Below are 21,118 nucleotides of genomic sequence, written 5' to 3' on the forward strand. Positions count from 1 at the left end.
AAGAGGGAAAAGCTGGAGAAAACATATTTTCAATAAGAAGAAATTAATAAATAATGTTACATCTCACTAAAGTCTGTCCTTTCCTTATCCAGACCAATATATGTCTTTAAATTTGAAAACTGTCATAATATTTTGAAAGTTTCTCAAATACACAGAACCTAGCTTTTTATCCTTAATAGAATTTACAATGTTAAATTTTAAATAACAAGGAGTGACAGCTGGGACTGATATAAATAAGTTATACACTGTGAGGTTTGGACTGTCAGATTTGTATTATAATATGCTTCAAAATCATATTAAAAGATCAAGACATCAAAGAAAACTGTATAAAACTATGAAATGAAATTCTTTATAGTTGTATTGATGAAAAAATATTTTCTGAACTAAGCATCATAAATATTTTCCTTTAAAGCAAGAGTTTTTTTACACTCAATTTATGAACTAAAACATATTTTTCAAAAACAAAATGCCACTAAAGAATGAATGTATATTATGTAAATGATAGAAATCACATTAACTAGCTTTAGCCTATAGTTTAAAACACTATAAAAGGAAACATTTTAATGTATCTTGTTTTCTACATAACTAAAGATAAAATGAATTAGGTTAATATCCTATATAATAAAAGTGTAATATGCAAATTGACTGAACAGCGGAACGACCAGTCAGCGGGGGGGGGGGGGGGGCAGCGAGCAGGCAGTGCCAAGGCCAGCCAAGGCGCGTTTCAACGGGCAGAGGGAGGGAACGGCGATGGGGAGGAGGGTGTGACCAGCGGCAGCGGAGGGGTTACGGTGGGGGCCGGCACCATCAGGTCACCATCAGCTCATCCGGTTGCCTCCCGCAGAGGGAGGCCGGGCGGCAATGGCGGGTGATCCTGTTTGGTCACCTCCCGCAGACGGAGGCCAGGCGGTGGCCGTGGCGGAGTGATGGGGGCGGTGCCATCCCCTGATCGGAAGGCAAGGTCGCCTCCCTCAGAGGGAGGCCAGACTGTAGCTTAGGCTGTTCCCCTTGGGGAACAGGCCTAAGCCATCAGTAGGACATCCCCTGAGGACTCCCTGATTGTGAGAGGGTGCAGGCCAGGCCGAGGGAACCCCCCACCTCCCAGTGCACAAATTTTCGTGCATCAGGCCTCTAGTATAAAATATAAGTGACCTTTAAAGTAATATAGAGGGCTAAAGAGACTCACAGTCAAAATACTTACCAATTTTTATCCCTGTATGGTAAGTAACTTCTATTAGTGATTTATGAAGCTAGCATATCATTTATACTGCTGTTCCAAACTTTAGACTGTGACTATTTTGGGTCAGAATGCAAGAAGTAAATGCAAGCCATCCTTAAATCATAAGTACATATATATTTTCTCAATCAAGGCATACAAATATGTAACTACTGTCATTTGGTAGTCTGAAATTGCTTTTGACAGTAAAACAGAATTCTTACTTTATAATATAAAATTATGGCCTCTTGTTAATAAATAAAACACATAGTATTTTAAGATTAAGTGGTATCCAGAACAAACTGACTAATGATTTAGCACAATGTAATTATAAAATTTCATTTACCTTGTTTCCTTTGGCTCAACGAAAACTTCAATCTAAAACTCACATCTTATACAAAAGTTAAATTAAAATAGATCATAATCTTAAATCTAAAATGTAAAAATATAAAACTTATAGAAGAAAATGTAGGAGAAAATCTTTATGATGTAAGGTTAGCCGAAAAAATTCTTAAACATGCCACCAAAAGTACCATCCATAAAAGACAAAGATCAATAAATTAAACTTAATCAAATTAAAACAAAAACAATCCTATATAATAAAGAGGTAATATGCAAATTGACCATCACTCCAACACACAAGATGGCCGCCCCCATGTGGTCAAAGATGGATGGCAGGAGAGGGCAGTTGTGGGTGATCAGGCCAGCAGGGGAGAGCAGTTGGGAGGGACCAGGCCTGAAAGGAGGGCAGTTGGGGGGAACCAGGCCTGCAGGGGAGGGCAGTTAGGGGCAATCAGGCTGGCAGGAGAGAGCAGTTAGGGGTGACCAGGCCTGCAGGGGAGGGCACTTGGGGGTGACTGGGCCAGCAGGGGAGGACAGTTAGGGGTGACCAGGCTGGCAGAGGAGGGCAGCTAGGGGCAATCAGGCCAGCAGGGGAGGGCAGTTAGGTGCGACGAGGCTGGCAAGGGAGGGAAGTTAGGGGTGATCAGGCCACCAGGGGAGGGCAGTTAGGGGCAATCGGGCTGGCAGGGGAGCAGTTAGGCATCGATCAGGCTGGCAGGGGAGTGGTGAGGGGGTGATCAGGCAGGCAGGTGAGCGGTGGGGAACCAGAAGTCCTGGATTGTAAGAGGGATGTCCCAGATTGGAGAGGGTGCAGGCTGGGCTGAGGGACACACACCCCCCGTCCTGGGCATGAATTTCATGTGCACTGGGCCTCTAGTTTTATAAATAAAAAGGTAAAGAATGACCTATTAGTATTATACTGTAACAATAAATATTTAAGGTAAAATACAGTTATACATACAATCTAGAGCTCATAAATTTGTGTTTTTCTCTTTGACCCACCTGTAAAGCATGCTAGGATTTATTCAAGGTTTTTCATTTAAAATTAATTATCAATACTTACCAGCAGCTTCAAGAACCAACTGTAGTCTGGCTTTGGCCTGTTCAGCTGGTGGCTAAAAATCAACCATAAAAGACATTTACAGGTCAGTTTTAATAGATGGACCTTTAAATTAATGCATTGCTATGTGAATATCAGAAAATATAGAGAACTTTATAATAATCAACATTAACATCCATCCACATTTTAACAACATTCCATCACAGCAGCCCTACCAATCTGCTTTCCCACCTTAGTAATCAAATCATATTTTTCATTAATATGATGCAAGAATTAAGTTTTTCCATTTTTTTTTTTTTACTGGAAAAGGTTTTGTTTACTACCTAACACTGTACCAATCAACAATAGCCTAAATAACTGAAACTTAATAATGAGGCAAACCCACATACCTAACCACATATTTTCAAGAGGTGCTATTTCTTAGATATGGAAACCTGTGAAGTGTGGCCTACTAGAATTTAAATAGTAACTTGAAGTACAATACTTCAGTCAAGAAACATCCTAAAACGAAATATTTTCTGTTTTTTTTATTTGTATTGGAAAGGAGAAATTGTGATGAAGATAGGACACAACATGAGTTCATGCTTTCAATTCCTACTGACTATCCTAAAATTGTCCTCTCAATAAACCTTAATTCAAATAGTTGGTAAGGCTGAAATGAAAGTACTTTCCTTCCAGTGACCTTATTCTGAGAATTTTTAACAATGTGTTGATAGCATTCAAACTCATAGATTGTATGAAGGATCTGTTAAAAACTGTTTTTAATACTTAGAACTTTAAAATACATTTATAAAGATGTCTGCAAGTGGCTAAACAACCTCATGTTTATATATGAAACCATCATTTGAGAATTAACATTTTATAAAATATATTAGAATATTTTGCTATTTGTGAAAAAACAGCTTAAATGAAAAGAACTGGGTATAGAAATACGTTATGCTCAGAAGAGTTTAAGAATTAGAATGGTGCTTTTGAATAAACTGTAGGAAACAGGATGGGAAAATGGTAAATGTGATGGGAGGGAAGACAAGGAGAGCCTTTTATATCACAGAACAGGGGTGTTAACCCTACACCAGGGGCTGGTTTTATAAATAAGTTTCATTGGAACACAGCCATGCCTACTTGTTTATATGTTGTCTATGGTTGCTTTTGTGCTCAATTCAACAGCAGCCGAGTCAATTACTTGTGGCAAGAAACTTTTGCTGGCAGAGCTGAAAATATTTACCATCTGGACCTTTATGGACATGTTTGCTGACCTGTGCCAAAGAAGATGGAGAAACTTAGAATTTGAGACAGCAGGTTGATGAGATGAGACCTGTATTTTGATACATCATTCTAGCAATACACTTCCGGATGAACTGAAAGGAATGTGACTGGAGGCAAGGAGCACCGTTAGGGAGCAATTAAATTCCAGGCGAGAGACTGTGAGGGCCTGAGGTGAAGCAGTAGCAGTAAGGCTGGACAGGAAGAACTAGATTTGAGAGATATTTAATTGGTAACATGTCTGTGTATGAGAGGAAGAGTTGACAAACAAAGAGTACTTTATGCCATACATTTGTAGGTAAAGTGTAAGTAATTGTGCTTTATAAAGTATTGAAAATACGTGACATCAAATTAAAATATAACAGCAACATATCAATAGAAGACTGTGACATCCACCGAATATAATTTTTCTAACAGTTATCAACTAAATTGCCCATAGGAGACAAACAGGTAATATAAACATGATGGCAAATGCATCTGACATCAACATCAGTGGAGTATGGAGAACTCTGGAGCACATGCTCCAGCCGAAGGGTGCAGCTGATACTCAGCACAAACTCAGTGTTGTCATGCAGAGATGCAAGTCAGGGGTGACAACATTCCTTGATTTTTCATGAGACCTTAAGTCACCATGGAGACCAATACTGTATGGAACAAGCACTACTTCTAAGAGACAGGTTCAATCCCAAGACAGTTTGTGATCTCTGCATCTACTTAAAACACACAACTGAAATTTAATACTTTGTGCAACGTAACACAACTAGAATGGCAACAAGGAAATGATGTTCTTATAAGCAGGTCCCAAGCAAGCTAAGAATTATGAAGCATACATTTCAGAGTGTCCTATTCAGCACTGTCCTTTGACAGAAAAATGATAGACACTTTGTTGGTTAATATATTTCATGGGAAAGTTTTGTGTATTTCATAAGGAAAGACTTTTTTAATAATTAAAAAATATTGAAGACATAGAAAAATATACAAAATGAGTGTCCACATCTAATAAAATATTAACAGTATTATTAAAGTCTCCTACCCCACAAAATCCCCCTGCATAGCAGTTCCCTCCCTCTCCCATCTATAACAACTGTCTTGAAAATATAATGATTACCATTCCTAAGGAAAGATTCTTGATGGTTGATGTTTATGATAAATCACCTGTTAAGACATATTTATATTTTCATTAATTCCTTTTACTACCTATAATATAGGGTTCATATTTCCAAGATAAAGAAACTCGGGGAGTAAGAGCAGTTCAGTAACTTGTCTCTACTAGTAAATGACAGACTGAAATCAAGAGCCTCTGACTCCAAATCTCAGGATCCTTCTAATTAAATCACTAGAGAATATTCATGAAGTCAAAGCAAACAATTTCATAGATATAAAAGCATAAGGAAAGTTTTTTTGATTCTGTTCAAAAGAAAAATCTGTCCAAAATAATACATTTGTACCAGTAAATGAAATATAATTCCATTCTAAATACATTTTCCTATACAGATGCAACTCGCTAAATTATTTTTGTAAAATATAGGGATCAACCCCAACTATGGGGATAAACTATATTGTTAATTCACCAGATTTTTAAAAGTAATTTATATCTTATAAATACTTTTATTCTTAAAAATTTTGATTCATTTCTCACTCATTTTTCCTGGATAGGGAATTCGGCTGTGAATAGTCTCTCACTTTTTGTCTATCTGCAAGTATCTTTCTTTTACTCTGACTAGTGAATAATTTGAATGGATATGGAATTTTGGTGGCAGTCTTTTTCGCAGCTATCTGCCCCTCAAATCTTTTCCAAGGGCCTTGAGCTTGTCCCAGAAGAAGAAAAGCATCATAACAGGTCTCCTGGCTGAAACCCTCCTGGACTCATCATATTAAGTACGCTTAGAGTAAAAATAACTTTGGGGCTTGAGTGCCAACATTTCTAATGCTTTAGCTATTTTAAAGTATATTAGACCCCAGGGATTAGCATGAATTCCATCTAAAGTTGGCAAGTGGTACTAATGTCATTCAGAACCAGAAATTAAACATTATTCAATAAACTAGAGGCCTGGTGCACGAATTCATGCACCAGTGGGGTCCCTCGGCGTGGCAGGCGGGGACTGGGCTGAAACCAGCAGTCCAATGTTGCCTGCCACTCCCACTCATCCTGGCCCCGCTGCTCCTGTCGCGGGCTTGCGCCTAGTCAGTCCTGATAGGGAGAGGCACTCACCAGCTATGAGCCCTGCATCTGGCACCCGTAGGTCAGCTGAGCAGCACTCCTGCTGTGGGGGCACACTGACCAGCAGGGGGCAGCTCCTGTGTTGAGTGTCTGCCCCCTGGTGATCAGTGCACATCATAGCGACTGGTCGACTGGTTGTTTGGTCACTTAGGCTTTTATATATAGAGATAATAATACCAAATACAAATGCATGGAATATAGCAATTTTCAATATAAGGATTACACAATGAGGACATATTTAATAGCAATGTCACAACTATGTTGTAAACTTATGGAGAAAAAACATTTTAAAATATTCCTTACCTTAGTAGTGCATAATTAGATAACTGTCTATCAACAAAATTGAATTATAGAGAATGTAAATGTTGTTCCCTTAAAAAAATAAATTTTAGCATTGACAATAACAGAACAGTAGGAACAGTCTGATTTTTTTACCGTAAGTTTTTAAAGGGTTTATTAATGCTAAACATTATTGTGTTATGGTATAAATCCAAAAATATATACAGTGGGGCCTTGACTTACGAGTGTCCCGACTAACGAGTTTTTCAAGATATGAGCCGTCTCTTGGCTGTTTTTTTGCTTTGAGTTGCAAGCTAAAATTCGGGTTACGAGCCAGCTTCAGATACCCCACCGCTAGTTGGCGCAGCGAACATCACAGTGAACGCCACATCAGCCCAGCATCACGTGTCTCACTCGTTCACTTTAATAATTTGACATACGAGTAATTTGAGTTACGAGCTCCATCACAGAACGAATTAAACTCGTAAGTTAAGGCCACACTGTATTAGTATATATACTGTACTATGATTTAAATTAATTTAAAGAAAAGTATACTTCTGCTAGAAATTCTTATCATAAAGGTTTACAAAAAATGTTATAGAGGGTCTTATTTATGCAGAAATGACCATAACCAGAAATAAGAAAATACAGAGTTTAAATTTTCTAAATAGGGGATTTGTGGGGGTGAGGGGATTGGTAGTCTTTCTATTGCCATGATTCTCCGGAACTACCCTCTCCCTTCCCTCCCCTTGGTAGCCAAGTATTTGTAAGACCTAGTTTTAGACAAGAGTATCCACTTTCTTAAGACAAAACAAAAGCTTCTAAGATGAAACCAAAAGATAAGTCAGTTTCCTAATGGCTTGTGGAGGTGACCATCCTCAATGTTTAGACTTTTTCCTTTGATTTTTTTATTTTTTTAATATACTTTTATTGATTTCAGAGAGGAAGAGAGAAGGAGATGGAAACATCAATGATGAGAAAGAATTATTGATTGGCTACCTCCTGCACGTCCCCTACCGGGGATCGAGCCCGCAACCCAGGTACGTGCCCTTGACTGGGAATCCAACTCGGGACCCGTCAGTCCCCAGTCTGACGCTCTAGCCACTGAGCCAAACCAGGTAGGGCTCCTTTGACTTAATATTTACTTTTATTGAGTCCAATTCCCCGAGTTCCTTATAGATAGACTGCATGTCTAGATTCTCAAAATACTGCCAAAGCTAACATTCAAGACAAACACAATCCTTTTAGCCATGACTACTTATTAAAAAATAGAAAACTCTGCTTATGTAAACCAGTTTACACACTAAACTATTAAACTATTTGTTCACTCTTCTCACTTCCATTCAATATTAGGCTCCTTGCACTCCTGACCACCACTATGGAGATTCTGGAAGTTAATGAAGATATAGTCATTCCAGCTGTCAAAGACAGTTTCCAGGTTGTTAAGGTCAGAGAAGTAGAAAGTCTGAAATAAAGACTACAGTTGAGCTAAGAGAGAACTCAAACTTGGAAACAAAATTAGATTAGCAACATTTTATAAGATCAAAATTAGTATTGGATAATATGGTTTTTGGCTATTATAATAACCAATTCTGGGAAGATGGTGGAGTAGGAAGTACCGGGAATCTGTCTCCCCACCTACACAATAATTGCACTAGCAGTATTTATCTGATGGAACTATTTTGAACTCTGGATTTTGTTGAAGGTTTGCAACTACCAAGGGAAGAATTAGACAGTAACTTGTGGTTAATTTTGGTCAATTTCAGCTATTAGCACAATAGCAGCTTCCCTTCCCCCCATCAAGTGCAGGCAGTTACACACTGTTCCCGGAGCAGCCTGCACACAGCACAAGTGTTGGCGAGGATGGAGAGAAACTGGACCCTTTGTGCAATGTTGGTGGGAATTAAAGTGGTAGTCGTTGTGGAAAATAGCATGGCAGTTCCGCAAAAAATTAAAAAAATAAAATTGCCATGTAATATAGCAATTCCGCATCAGGTACATACCCAGAGGAACTAAAAGCAGGGTCTTAGAGATACATTTGTAGACCCATGTTCATAACAGCATTATTCACAATAGCTAAAACATGAATGCAACCCAAGTACCCATTGATGGATGAATGAATAAGCAAAATGTGGTACATGTACACATACAATGGAATATTATTCGGCCTTATAAATAAAGGAAATTCTATAATATTCTACAACATGGATGAACCTTGAGGACACTGAGTCATGAAAAGACAAGTATTGTATCATTCTACTTATATAATGTCAAGATGAAAAGAGTTATGGGGATGGATGGGATGGTGATAGTTGCCAAACAGTGTGAATTTATTTGATACCACTGAACCATTCACTTAAAAATAGTTAAGACAGCAAATGTACTACCATAAAAACAAAATTTAAAAGTACACACACACTGACCTTTACCCTACTTACAGGAATTGGGTTATTAGAACCTCCTATTTGAAGAGAATATATAGATTAACTATTTCAGATCTTGTAGACAAATGGTGTTAGAGTACTATGGAGGCCCCTCAGTCTTCTCTTTACATTCAGTTGTTCAAAATTCATTACTTTCATTTGTTCAAAAATTTTATGAACCACCTCTTATGTACAAGGTACCATGATAGAAGTTGAGGATAAAAAGATAAACAGACATAGCTTCTGGTTTCAAGGATCTGATAGTATAATAAGAGAGATAAAAATGATAAATTACTATTTCCTAAAGGTCTACAGCAGGGGTCCTCAAACTACGGCCCGCAGGCCACATGCAAATACAAATATTGTATTTGTTCCCGTTTTGTTTTTTTACTTCAAAATAAGATATGTGCAGTGTGCATAGGAATTTGTTCATAGTTTTTTTTTTAAACTATAGTCCGGCCCTCCATCGCTCTGAGGGACAGTGAACTGGCCTCCTGTTTAAAAAGTTTGAGGACCCCTCGTCTACAGTATGTCAAACATGTGTATAATTTCTATCTTACATTTTTTTCAAGGAGCTTTACTGAGGTATAATGGAAGAATAAGTTGCACACAATTAAAGTATACAGTTTGACACACTCATACCACCATAAAGCATGACTACTGCTAAGATAATGAGCATATCTGTTACTCTACAATTCTCCGCATGCCCCTCTTTATTTCTCCCATGTCCTTCTATGCCTCCACTTCACTTCCAGTTTTCAGGTAAACACTGATCTGCTTTCTATCATTATACATTACTTGGCATTTCCTAATATTTCATATGATGGAAGCATATGATATGTACTCTTTTGTGTCTGGCTTTTAAACTCAGTATAATTATTTTGAAATTGATCCATGTTGTATGTATATCAGTATTCATTCCTTTTTATTGTTGGGTAGTATTCCATTATAATGATACACTATAATGGCTATGCACTCACCTGTTGACAAACATTCAAATTATTTCCAGTTTTTTGGCTACTATAAAAAAATACTATAAACATTCAGTTGAAACTCTCTGTATAAATAATGTGCTTTCATATCTCCTGGGTATGAATCACCTTTTATATACAAGGTACCATAATAGCTAGGATTGGAATGGTTGAGTCATATGGTAAATATTATGTTTAACTTTAAAAGAAATGACCAAACTGTTTCCAAAGTGGTTTTTCATTACCACCAGCATTGTATAAGAGTTCCAGTTACTCCACATCCTAGTCATGACTTAATATAGTCAGTCTTTCTAATTTCAAAATTCTAATAGCTACCTCACTGTGGCTTTAATCTACCTTCCCCTAAAGATTAATGGTGTTGAACATCCTTTCATGTGCCTATTTACCCATATATCTTCCTTGGTGAAATGAGTGTTCAAATCTTTTGTCAATTTAAAAATATATATATTTTTTAATTTTTATATTATAGTTGACATACAATACTGTGTTAGTTTCAGGTGTACAACCCCATGCTTAGACATTTATATAACTTACAAAGTGATCATCCTGATAAATCTAGTGCTCATCTGACACCATGTATAGTTGTTATAATATTATTGACTATATTCCCTATGCTGTACTTTACATTCCCATGATTATTCTGTAACTACCAATTTGTACTTCTAAATCCCTTCAGATTTTCCCCCCAACCCCTCTCCCATCTGGCAACCTTCAAAATGTTCTCTGTATCTATGAGTCTGGTTTGTCCTACTTGTTCGTTTATTTATTTATTTTTTTAAAGATTCTACATATAAGTGAAATTATCTGGCATTTGTCTTTCTCTGTAATGTAGCATCTCTAATAATCTCATATAGGGTATTTTTCATCTCAGGCATGCAGTTTTCATGTCTAGAAATTAGTTTTTTAATAGTTTTCATATTTCTACTTAATATGTTTAGTTTTCCTAGGAGCTCTCTGACCATAAGCAACACAGTTATAATAAGTCCATCAATGTCCTTGTCTACTGATTCTATTACTGTGTCATTTCTGGGTCTGTTTCAACTGATTGACTTTTTTATCATATGCGGTATTTTCTTGGGTTTTTAGATGCATAGTAATTTCTGACAGAATGTCACACATCATGAATTTTATTTTGTTGTGTGCTTTATTTTGTATTTACATAAATAGTCTTGATCTTTGTTCTGGAGCACAGTTAAATCATTTGGAAGCAGTTTATCCTTTCTGTTCCTAATTTGTTAGGCAGGATCAGAACAGTGTACGTTTGTAGTTAATTTCCCCCCATTATTGTGAGATATGACATTTTTTTAGTACTTGATTGGAAGTGCCATGATATATGTTGGGAACAGGCACTATTTCCAACTCTGTGTGAGTGACAAGCATGATCCCTCACATTGCTTCAGGTGGCTCTTTTCCAAACCTTGGGCTGTTCCTCCCGTGACACACTGATGAGTAGTCTGCTGAACACAAGAAGGGGACCCTCTGCAGATCTCCTGCAGCTCACTACTCTCCTCCTGGCCCCGTGCACTCTAGAGGCTTTGGCCTCCCTGGTTTCACAGCTCCATGTTCTCAACTCAAAGAGACCAGCAGGCTCTGCCTGGTTCTCCCTACCTGTGGCATGACCTGGAAACTTTATCTAGGCCTTAAGCTGGAACAATTAAAAGGCTCTCCTAATTTTTTTTCTAATCTCTTAGGAAACACTGCCTTTCATGCTTGATGTTTTGAAAGATGTTTTTTCAAATAATTTGTCCAGTTTTTTTAGTTGTTTCAGGTGGGAGAGTAAATCTGATCTCTGTTAATCCATCTTCACTGGAATAGAAAGTCTGTGATTTCTTTTAATAGTACAACATCCTCGGAAGGTAAAACCACTTGCCCAAAGTCACATAGCACTTTTCTAATGCATGTTAATAAAAATGCATTACCTGTAAGTTCTAGATAAACCTATATCTAGATAAACCTATAAGTTTCCTGTGTCTGGACATCTTTTATGCCCTTTTCCTAACTTATCTATGTTCTTTCAAAGCTCAGCTCCAGATGCATCACCTCTGGAAAACCTCATCAGTTTCATCATAAACCTCTTTTCATGATGGTTACAATTCTCTGCCCTGGGCTTACATGGATCAGTACATCTTCCATGTAAATACTCATTTTGTTGTCTATAATTCCTTCAAAGACTATCAGCTTCTTGAAGGCTGTCTTACATCAACTGTCTTACATCATTATTTCATTAGCACCTGGAGTAGTGTCTAGAAAACAGTCAATGCTCAGTAAGTATATATTTGCAATAAACTTCCATATAAATTTTACAATCTTCATAAGTATTATAACTGGATATCTGAGAGAATAATAATGGTATTGGGGAAATTATAACAAGTAGTATTAATGAACTATGAAATCTGCATATAATTAACGTTTTTTAACCAACCTATTTGATTACAGAATGGCAGTTCTTACCGTGATCATATGAGCTCCAAATATGTGATAACTTCTATGTGCCATATCTTTCCTAGCCAACATTACAAACATTCTCAAGAAAGAGCATAAGCTACCTGAAAAAAATAACACATTCTTTTAAAAAAATATTATAGCTATTATTCATTGTATGCTTTAATGTTCCAGACACAGTGCTAAGCACTTTACATACATCTCATTTAACAAAATTCTCATAACAATCCTGGCAAGGCATTCTTAATGCTATCTTTTAGATGAAGAATAAATTACCTAAAATCACAAAAATGATAAGATGGCAGAGCTTGAATTTTAATCGAGGTGACAAAAATCTCTATTCTTAACACACTATACTGCTTCACAGACTGAGATACATTTTGTTTATTACCTTTCATTGAGGAAAAAAAAAAAAAGAGAAAAGTCTAATCATTTTTTATTGCCAGAAAAGAAAGTACAAAGGTAAAACTAAATTTTCTTTAGTCTTTTGGATGCGACCACTAATGATCTTAAAGGTTATGAGTGCCATCTTAAAAGCTCACTTTAATCATGCTTCTTCAGATGAATAACTTTAAAAATATTAAACATATTCACAGTATAGGGACTGTGCCATTTCCTTTAAAGTAAAATGCAATCTCATTTTGACAGAAACACATATCAACAGCTTATCATATTTCTGGCTACATTTCATTTTAACAGTTACTATAATTCTATCTCTTAGGATCAAGGTCTAAGCTAGAAATATTACAAGTAGCTCAAAAGTAGATTTATCTTGCCTCTAGAACTTAGCACCAAGTTGGTCTAAATAAAGAGCACAAAAAAAAAGAGAGAGAATTAAACCTATAACACATATTCCATTCTCAATAGCAAATTTCTTTTACAGTTTTTAAAAAATTTATCTTTATTGTTGAAAGTATTATAGATGTTCCCTCTTTCCCCTCATTGACCTCCTCCACCCTACTCCCCAGGCCTTCACCTCCCTATTATCAAACATTATTTCTAAAGAGCTTAAGGGGTTTAAAGAAAGTTATATAATAACTACTTTATTATAAACCAGAGAAAGATGCCATTTTATAGATGTCTTTATAGTTGGGAAAGTTAAAGAGGTGAATCTAAACCTAGGGTTACAACATCCTATAGTTCTGTTTAAGAAACCCATATTCATGACCCTATTAAGTGATGCTATCCATATACTACACAGACACACAGCCATGCTTCTTTGTTTACAAACTGTCTATGGCCGCAGGGTTGAATAGTGTTGGTAGAGACTGTATGGTTCATAAAGCCTAAAATATTTAGATGGCTCTTTATAGAAAAGGCTAATTCCCAATCTAGACTCCTTTACCCTTTTTTTTTCATCCTATACATAGCTGCTAAAGCTATTTTCAAAAATCAAAGTTCTAATTAAGTTGCTGCTTAAAAAATACCTCAGTGACTCTCCATTGCTTCTAGGGTTAAGCACGAACTTATCACTTTAATTTTCAATACTATCAACAATATCCCAAGCTTATTCTTCTATCCTTATTTGCCAACCATGTCTGTACTCATATGTAACATTTCAGCAACCACGTCCTGAAGAACCCTCTTCTTGGAATTTCCTTTGCACCAGTCATCCTTAGTTTCAGAAGTGCTGAAATGCCACCACCTTTGTCCAGCCCCACCTAGTTGGATGGGTACAATAAGGGCTATTTTGCTCATACAGCACTCAAAATCTTTGTGCAAATGCTACAGACTACCTCTTTACTTTTTCCTAAATGAGGCCCCCTCCCTTCATTAGTTTCCTTCATTTATAGCCCCACCTCTGGAACCTCACTACTTAAAATACCTTGTAACAGAACTTAGGAAGAAGGCTTAGATTTGCAAAGGAAGTAGCTTCATATGAAACCCAGGTAGATATTCTCTCCCCGCAGTGGAGCCAAGGTAGGCATGGAGACCAGAGATGTTTGGCTATTTTAATACAAGTTTAGAAGCAGAAAACAAGCAGAAAATAAAAGAAACAGCAAACCCAAGCCATCATTTATCTGTGATGGCTACACATTTGTGCCATTAAGTAGAAATATTTTCTTAACATATCCCTGTCAGAAATGAAGAACTTTTTTTTGACAGCTAAACCAAGAGTTTCTCCCACAAAAGCAGGAAATAAGGGCTTTTTACATGCATCAGTTATTTGTGTGGAAGACCTCTCAAAAGTTCTAAAATAATTCCATGTAAAACAAGTTATGTTTACCAATTTCTTGACATGGCACTGAGGTCAAAGTAAAATTAGACTCAATAATATAGTTGTTACATTATGAAAGGTCAAACACAAATAATTTGCTTCTTAATTTTTTTCTATAATGAAAGAGTGTGTGGTGACATATAAGGATAAACATTCATATAGTCCTAAACTCTGTTTTAATATCTTCTTTTTAAAACATTTTTATAGCCAGCTACTTTTGCTACCACAATTTTAAGTATCAGCATATCTTTTAGTCCATAAATATTAACATTTTACAATGCTCTACAAGACTTTATTTATTTTTGATCCTCACCTGAGGATATGTTTATGGTTTTTTGAGAGATAGAAAGGGGGCGGGGGGGGGAGAGAGAGAGAGAGAGAGAGAGAGAGAGAGAGAGAGAGAGAGAGAGAGAGATAGAGAGAGAGAAACAGCTATGTGAGAGAGTAACATCAACTGATTGCTTTTGTAAGCACCCTGATAGGGAATGAACTCACAATCTAAGGTATGTGCTGTGACTGGGAATCAAACCCTCAGTCTTTCGGTGTACAGACAAGACGCTCTAACTGAGCCCACTGACCAGGGCTACAGGGCATTATTTTAAACTATTACATAAATCTCTTTCCTGAGCCTCTTAGAAGTTAGTTTAAAATAATACTTCCTATTTTTAAAATCCTTTGTAGCATTACAACAGCTATTTCTAAGAAACTTATTCCCTGTGACTGCTTTTCTTTCTGCTTTCTGACTTTGTCTTTTTACCTTTGAATCATCTCAAGACTGCAGGGAAGGGAACAGTGATCTCCGCAGGACCAATTATCTGAAATGCAGTCTACCTATTTCTCTTTGCTTTATGGACTTCACACAAGTTTTTAAATGTCTTGGCAAAAACTTTTCTGTTTTATTTCAAGTTATAATTTCTATCTTTGAATAAAGCTACTTTACTTTGCCTCTAAAAGATCTTCCAAAATTACTTTTTTGAAGTGTTTTCCCCACTAAAGGACAATACTAGAAAGTTTTTAAAAACATGTTTTTTCCACAAAAAATCCACTACGTATCCAGTTGTTTGAAACATTGTTTTCAAAATGGGCAATGATGTAGATCAGTGGTTCTCAACCTTCCTAATGCCGCAACCCTTTAATACAGTTCCTCATGTTGTGGTGACCCCCAACCATAAAATTATTTTCGTTGCTACTTCATAACTGTAATTTTGCTACTGTTATGAATCGTAATGCAAATATCTGATATGCAGGATGTATTTTCATTGTTACAAATTGAACATAATTAAAGCATAGTGATTAATCACAAAACAATATGTAATTATATATGTGTTTTCTGATGGTCTTAAGCGACCCCTGTGAAAGGGTCGTTCAACCCCCAAAGGGATCGCGACCCACAGGTTGAGAACCACTGATGTAGATAAATCCACAAAAGGTCAAATGAATATTTTATTTATTTTGTTTCCATAAATGTGTTACAGAAAATAATTTATTTGATTTGAATTATTTAGTAAGGCACTTTCTAGATGGAATAGTTGTAATCAGGGTACATTTCACATGTGCCCAGCAGGTGTATATAAGTGAAAGCAAAAGGCAAAGGGCAAAAGGTTGATTGGGTACCAGAGCACCTGTATTCTAGTCTTGACTATTCTCTAAGGACTTTAGTTTCCTCATCCATGAATGATATTAAATAATATGAGGAAATGCTAAAATTATATTTCTAGAACACTACAAAACTATATATGTAAAATGGTCCAGGTATGTAAAATAGAACATAAAATGCATACTGTAGAAAGAACTAGAAAATAGCAAAATGGTAACAACTTTTATTTTCTTCTGTATCCTTAATTCTACCTTTGTTTTCTAAGTAGGATTCCATTAGCTGGGCCAGCGAAAATGGATATTATGACAAAAAGAAAATTCTTTAAATATAAATTAAAAATTAAATTAAAAATCTTAAAAACTATTACACTTTTAACAGTTCATGATAAAGTATGTTTACATTACACATTTAAGTAAATTTTCATCTGCTCTAAAAACTTCAAGAACTATTTAAGTATTTCCTATAGTTTGATATTTGACACCCATTCTTGCTACTACCAGGAGGTTAGAGACATGTTTTGCTAAGAGGTGAATTTTATAATGAGTAAATGTACTAGCCTTTTGCCTCAGAAAACCTGTAATCAATAACTGACTTAAGTAATAAGTGAAAATGATGTATATAATAAAATACTGGTTGTTTAGCTAACATTAGTCTAATCACAAAACCACTTCACAATTAATCATAATTAAAGGTCTCTGCTTCAGGAAAGCCATGGGTATTGTTAGTCATCATTAAAAAGTATTGGCAGAGCCTTGATTTGTCACCTATGTTGCCATTTTTCTTATAGAATTCTAATGTAGAGCACCCCAAAATACATATAAATAATGAATACAATATAATATTTCCTGGGCTTTCATTCTAAAATAAGCAGATCCCTCTCTATTTCTAGTCTTCTCCTGACCTTTCCTCTCCTTGCTAACTTAAAAAATGAGGTAAATTAAGCCCTATTTTTATTCAAGAAAATTGCCATACTAATAAAAATCCTATAATCAGATGTACTGCTTTACACACTTTAAAAAATACCTGTTATAAAAGGGCAACTATATAATGCACTATCATAGTAAGTTGAGTAATATAACTGCAACTCTTTACCACTTGACTAACCTGCACTTCATTTTCTTAAAGAATTGATCATTCTACCAAAATAGCAGCTGATTTGTCACAGACTTAAAAAGTGCAATTTTATTCAAGATTGGTTTTTGAGTATATTTTGGATTTTATTTATTCATGAGGCCATGGGAAACAAAATATTCCAATAAGGAAATGAATATACTTTAAAAACTTTAAGTTAAAAATGTATAAAATGCTGATATGCAATCATTTTTAACTATAAAATTTAATTTGATTCAAATAACAGAATCAGACAGAATTCACATGGAGTAGGGTTGACATTTTAGGCTTAGAAGCAATAGAAGAAACCATAAGGAAAAAAGATTGACAAGTTTGACTGTATAAAATATTCAATTTCATATAAAAACTATCCAGCAACAGAGAATCAAAATAAAATGGCAACACTGCGACAGTAAAATTATTAGCAACAAATCTAACCAAGAGTTTACAGTTTCATTTACAAATACTTCCTAAAAGTTGATAAGAAACTCACTAATTCCTAAAAGATAAGAGAACAAAAGAACAGAACTCCTACAGTAAAAAGACAGCTAGTCAAACTCCTTACATTTCTCTGGTAGAATTCTCTGTCACTATTATTAAAATATGCAAATTAGAAAATTGTGATAGCTGATGCTAGCCAATGATGTAAATCTTTCATACTTCACTAGTGGAATTACAAATTAATACAACACTTAAAAGGAATTTTAAAAATGGGAAAAGAGCCCTAAACATACTTATACTCTTAGAGAAAATATTTCCAATATGTTGATGGTACACATTGTCTGTTTCTATGTCAGGACACAATACCATTCTTTTTTGCTAAGATACCTGACTAAATTACTTAATTTTTCCATACATGTGGTAGTTAGTTGTATTCTTGTCCAAATTCATGAGAAAATTTTTCATAGGTGAACTTACCTAAAAATGATTAGTGATTTATGCTCCATCCTGAATAGTGGATACAATTTGGATAACAGCCAATAGATGGCACTGTTCTCACTAGGTAGCAAACACATAAAGGTCTCATTACAGGCACATCACTAAGGCCAAATACCTGCTCAAGTCAGTGGATCTAAATTGTTTTTGTTTATGATGGGGGTTGTATGTTAAAATATATTAAATGTTAACAAATTTACACTTAATAATTACAGAACATAGAGACCAATTTAAGGCAAACATTTATTTATTCACCTAAAGATATTTATTGAGTACCTATAATGACTAGGCACTAGAGATACAAAAGTGAATATTTCCTGGTCTCAGATAATCATACAATTATGTAATAAGTAAAATCATTAATGGATATATGCACAGAGAAGGACAGGGGCTCATTCTGAGGATGAAATGGATCAGTGAAAGATTTTTGCAAAAATGATGCCTGCACTGGTCACAAAATATTTGAGGTGTGTGTGTGTGTGTGTGTGTGTGTGTGTGTGTGTGTACAGCATACTTTAAATAAGGGGAAAAGCAACAGCAAGAATAGGAAGGTAAGAAGGTATTAACAGTATAATGCGGAAAGAATGAATCAGAATGTGGCAAGATAAAAACCTGGAAGAGAGGTCTGTAGCACTCAGAGATTCTGCTATCTTCAGAAATTTGGACTAGAAGTTTTGATATGATTGGGATCACTAAAAGGATAATGGGGAATAGCATGATCAGATTTATACTTTGGAGAGATCACTGCAGGAACTATGTGAGCACGGATTTGAGTGGGATAAGACTGGAGGTGGGAATCCAACCTAGTGGCTATTGGGGCAGTATAAGCAACAAGCAATGAAGCCTTACCCAGGGCAATGGCAATAAAGGGTAGAGAGGGAGACTCAGTTTTGAGAAATAGTTAAGGGATATGTGTTAGCAGGAAATGGCATTTAAATGGATGTGGGAAATGAGGAAGGAGTAATTAAGGGTGACAATCAAGACACTGTATTTCATAGGGCCTTCTGAAATGCCAGACAACGTTTTACTGATCCCACATCCTTTTAATTGCTTTTAATATAAAGTATGTCGCTGTCTTCCTCTTACCCATCCAATCTTTACTGTGATAGCATCCTGTACTTTACCTTCAAAACCCTTACCAGAATTTATAAGAAGTGGCACCAAATATGCTTTTTATGTATTTGTTTGTCTCTTCTACTTGTTAAATTATACTGCCTCAGGTCAGAGTCTTCTCTTCTGATCTAGATCACTATTCCATATGTAGCACCTAATCTGGTACATAGTTGATGCTCAACAAATATTTGTTGAAGAAACACATATTTCTGAAGTTTCAAGCTCTACTAACGTTCTGCTTGGCTGATTACTGTTCATCAGGATCAAACACTACTTTGGACCACATTCAGTAAAGCATAGCCACGAGAGATGGTGCCTATTCATCAAGTACTTTAGCTTTTTTCAGTGAAAGCTTTTCTCACCAGCCAGGACAGTTAGAAGCTATTTTCCAGTGTAATTGGTGCTCTCTGGTCAGGTCAGCTTTCTCCATGAAGGACAACAACTAAAACACCATTCTATAAACAACAAGATTCTGCCTTTATCTTCCCAGTTTTGCCAGATTTTGCAATGATTTCCTCTTTGTCAGTTTCCTTGGAATTGTAAAGAAAAAACTGAATATAGACTAAAGGAAATAAACAGATTTGTTATAGTAAACTTCAACATAAAAATCTGAATTAAAAAATAATTACATAGACCTTCCATTCAGAATATTTAAAAAAAAAACTGTTCTGAAGCATCTAAAATATTCATTCAGTAGATCTTTAAAAAATTTGTTTAGCTCATACTTGCATAATACATGTTTGAGGTGGTGAGATCCTATAAGGAATACAAAAATAGATCCAAATTTAAGTAATTCATAGTCTAATCTGGTAGTAAGATATGCATACAATAACTATAATAAAGTATTCATGTATTAATACTATTAGAGAGGAAATATAAATTGGTATAGTAGTTCAGTGCTATAAAAGATTAATTTTGACTGGATGTATGTAAATTACTTTATAGAGGAAACAATTTTAGCTGGTCTTTAAAAGGAAAGAGGCAGTATGTAATCATGTAAAAATGTAATTTATAAGTATGTATTTAAACTTTTTTTATTCAATTTATTTAAACTAAAATAAAAAAGAGCTCACCCATTTTTCCCATCCCTACCTCTGCCTTTTAGCACCACCAAATCCTGACTCTTGCCATATTTCCTGTGTCTCCTTATTTCTTTTTTTCAGGATATTAATTTATTCAAATGGCATATTCTCTTCTCAAGGCTATCTGAAGCTAGCCTTTTAGCACCACCAATCTGTTCTCTGTATCTATGAACTTGGGGTGTTTTTTGTTTTGTTTTGTTTTGTTTAAGATTCCACATGTTGATCACAGTATTTGTCTTACTCTGACTTATCTCACTTAGCATAATGCCCTTGAGGGGCATATAGAATAATTTTTAAGAACAAAAATACTGCATAAAAGGAGATTCCCAATAACAAACTCCCAAACATCAGAAAACACATGATATTAGGCAGACATATAAAGCTAATTAAATTTAATATAAAACACCATGTCAAAAAAAGAAAACCAACCAAACAAACAAAACACATCAAGCCAAAATAGTCACAGTGCCATACTGGAAATACAGTTTTAAAATGCTATTTGGTTACCTAGTTAGTAAGAATATATGTGTTGTAAACTGGATTAAACTATAATCTCCAAATGACTTCAAAACATTACTGCCTCTAAACAAAAAACTATCAATGACTCTACTTGTATTTTAATAAATGCCACTTTGTCCTTGTAGAATTCCTTCTAAAAATATATATATTTACATAGAAACTTCGACAAACTTAGGAGGTAGATTAGTAGAGACATTTTATAAATCATAACAAAGGTAGACTGTGTGAAGGAAGGACAAAATGGAATAAATTATATTAGAATAGCATTAAAAGCAGATGTTATGAAAAAAGTCTGTGTAAACTTT

At 35.5% G+C, this 21,118-nt stretch overlaps 1 protein-coding gene across 1 annotated transcript in view; it reads right to left on the reverse strand.

The window, feature by feature from the left end:
- RSRC1 (arginine and serine rich coiled-coil 1) overlaps nucleotides 1-21,118 on the reverse strand; it is a 342,660-nt gene that overhangs the window by 134,486 nt on the left and 187,056 nt on the right. Inside the window, exon 6 of the mRNA XM_036349070.1 lies at nucleotides 2,622-2,673. Coding sequence (XP_036204963.1) covers nucleotides 2,622-2,673 — 52 coding nt within the window. The remainder of the gene's footprint in view (nucleotides 1-2,621; nucleotides 2,674-21,118) is intronic.

The sequence above is a fragment of the Myotis myotis genome, unplaced genomic scaffold (assembly GCF_014108235.1).
Source record: "Myotis myotis isolate mMyoMyo1 unplaced genomic scaffold, mMyoMyo1.p scaffold_m19_p_2, whole genome shotgun sequence".
NCBI classification, from domain to species: Eukaryota; Metazoa; Chordata; class Mammalia; order Chiroptera; family Vespertilionidae; genus Myotis; species Myotis myotis.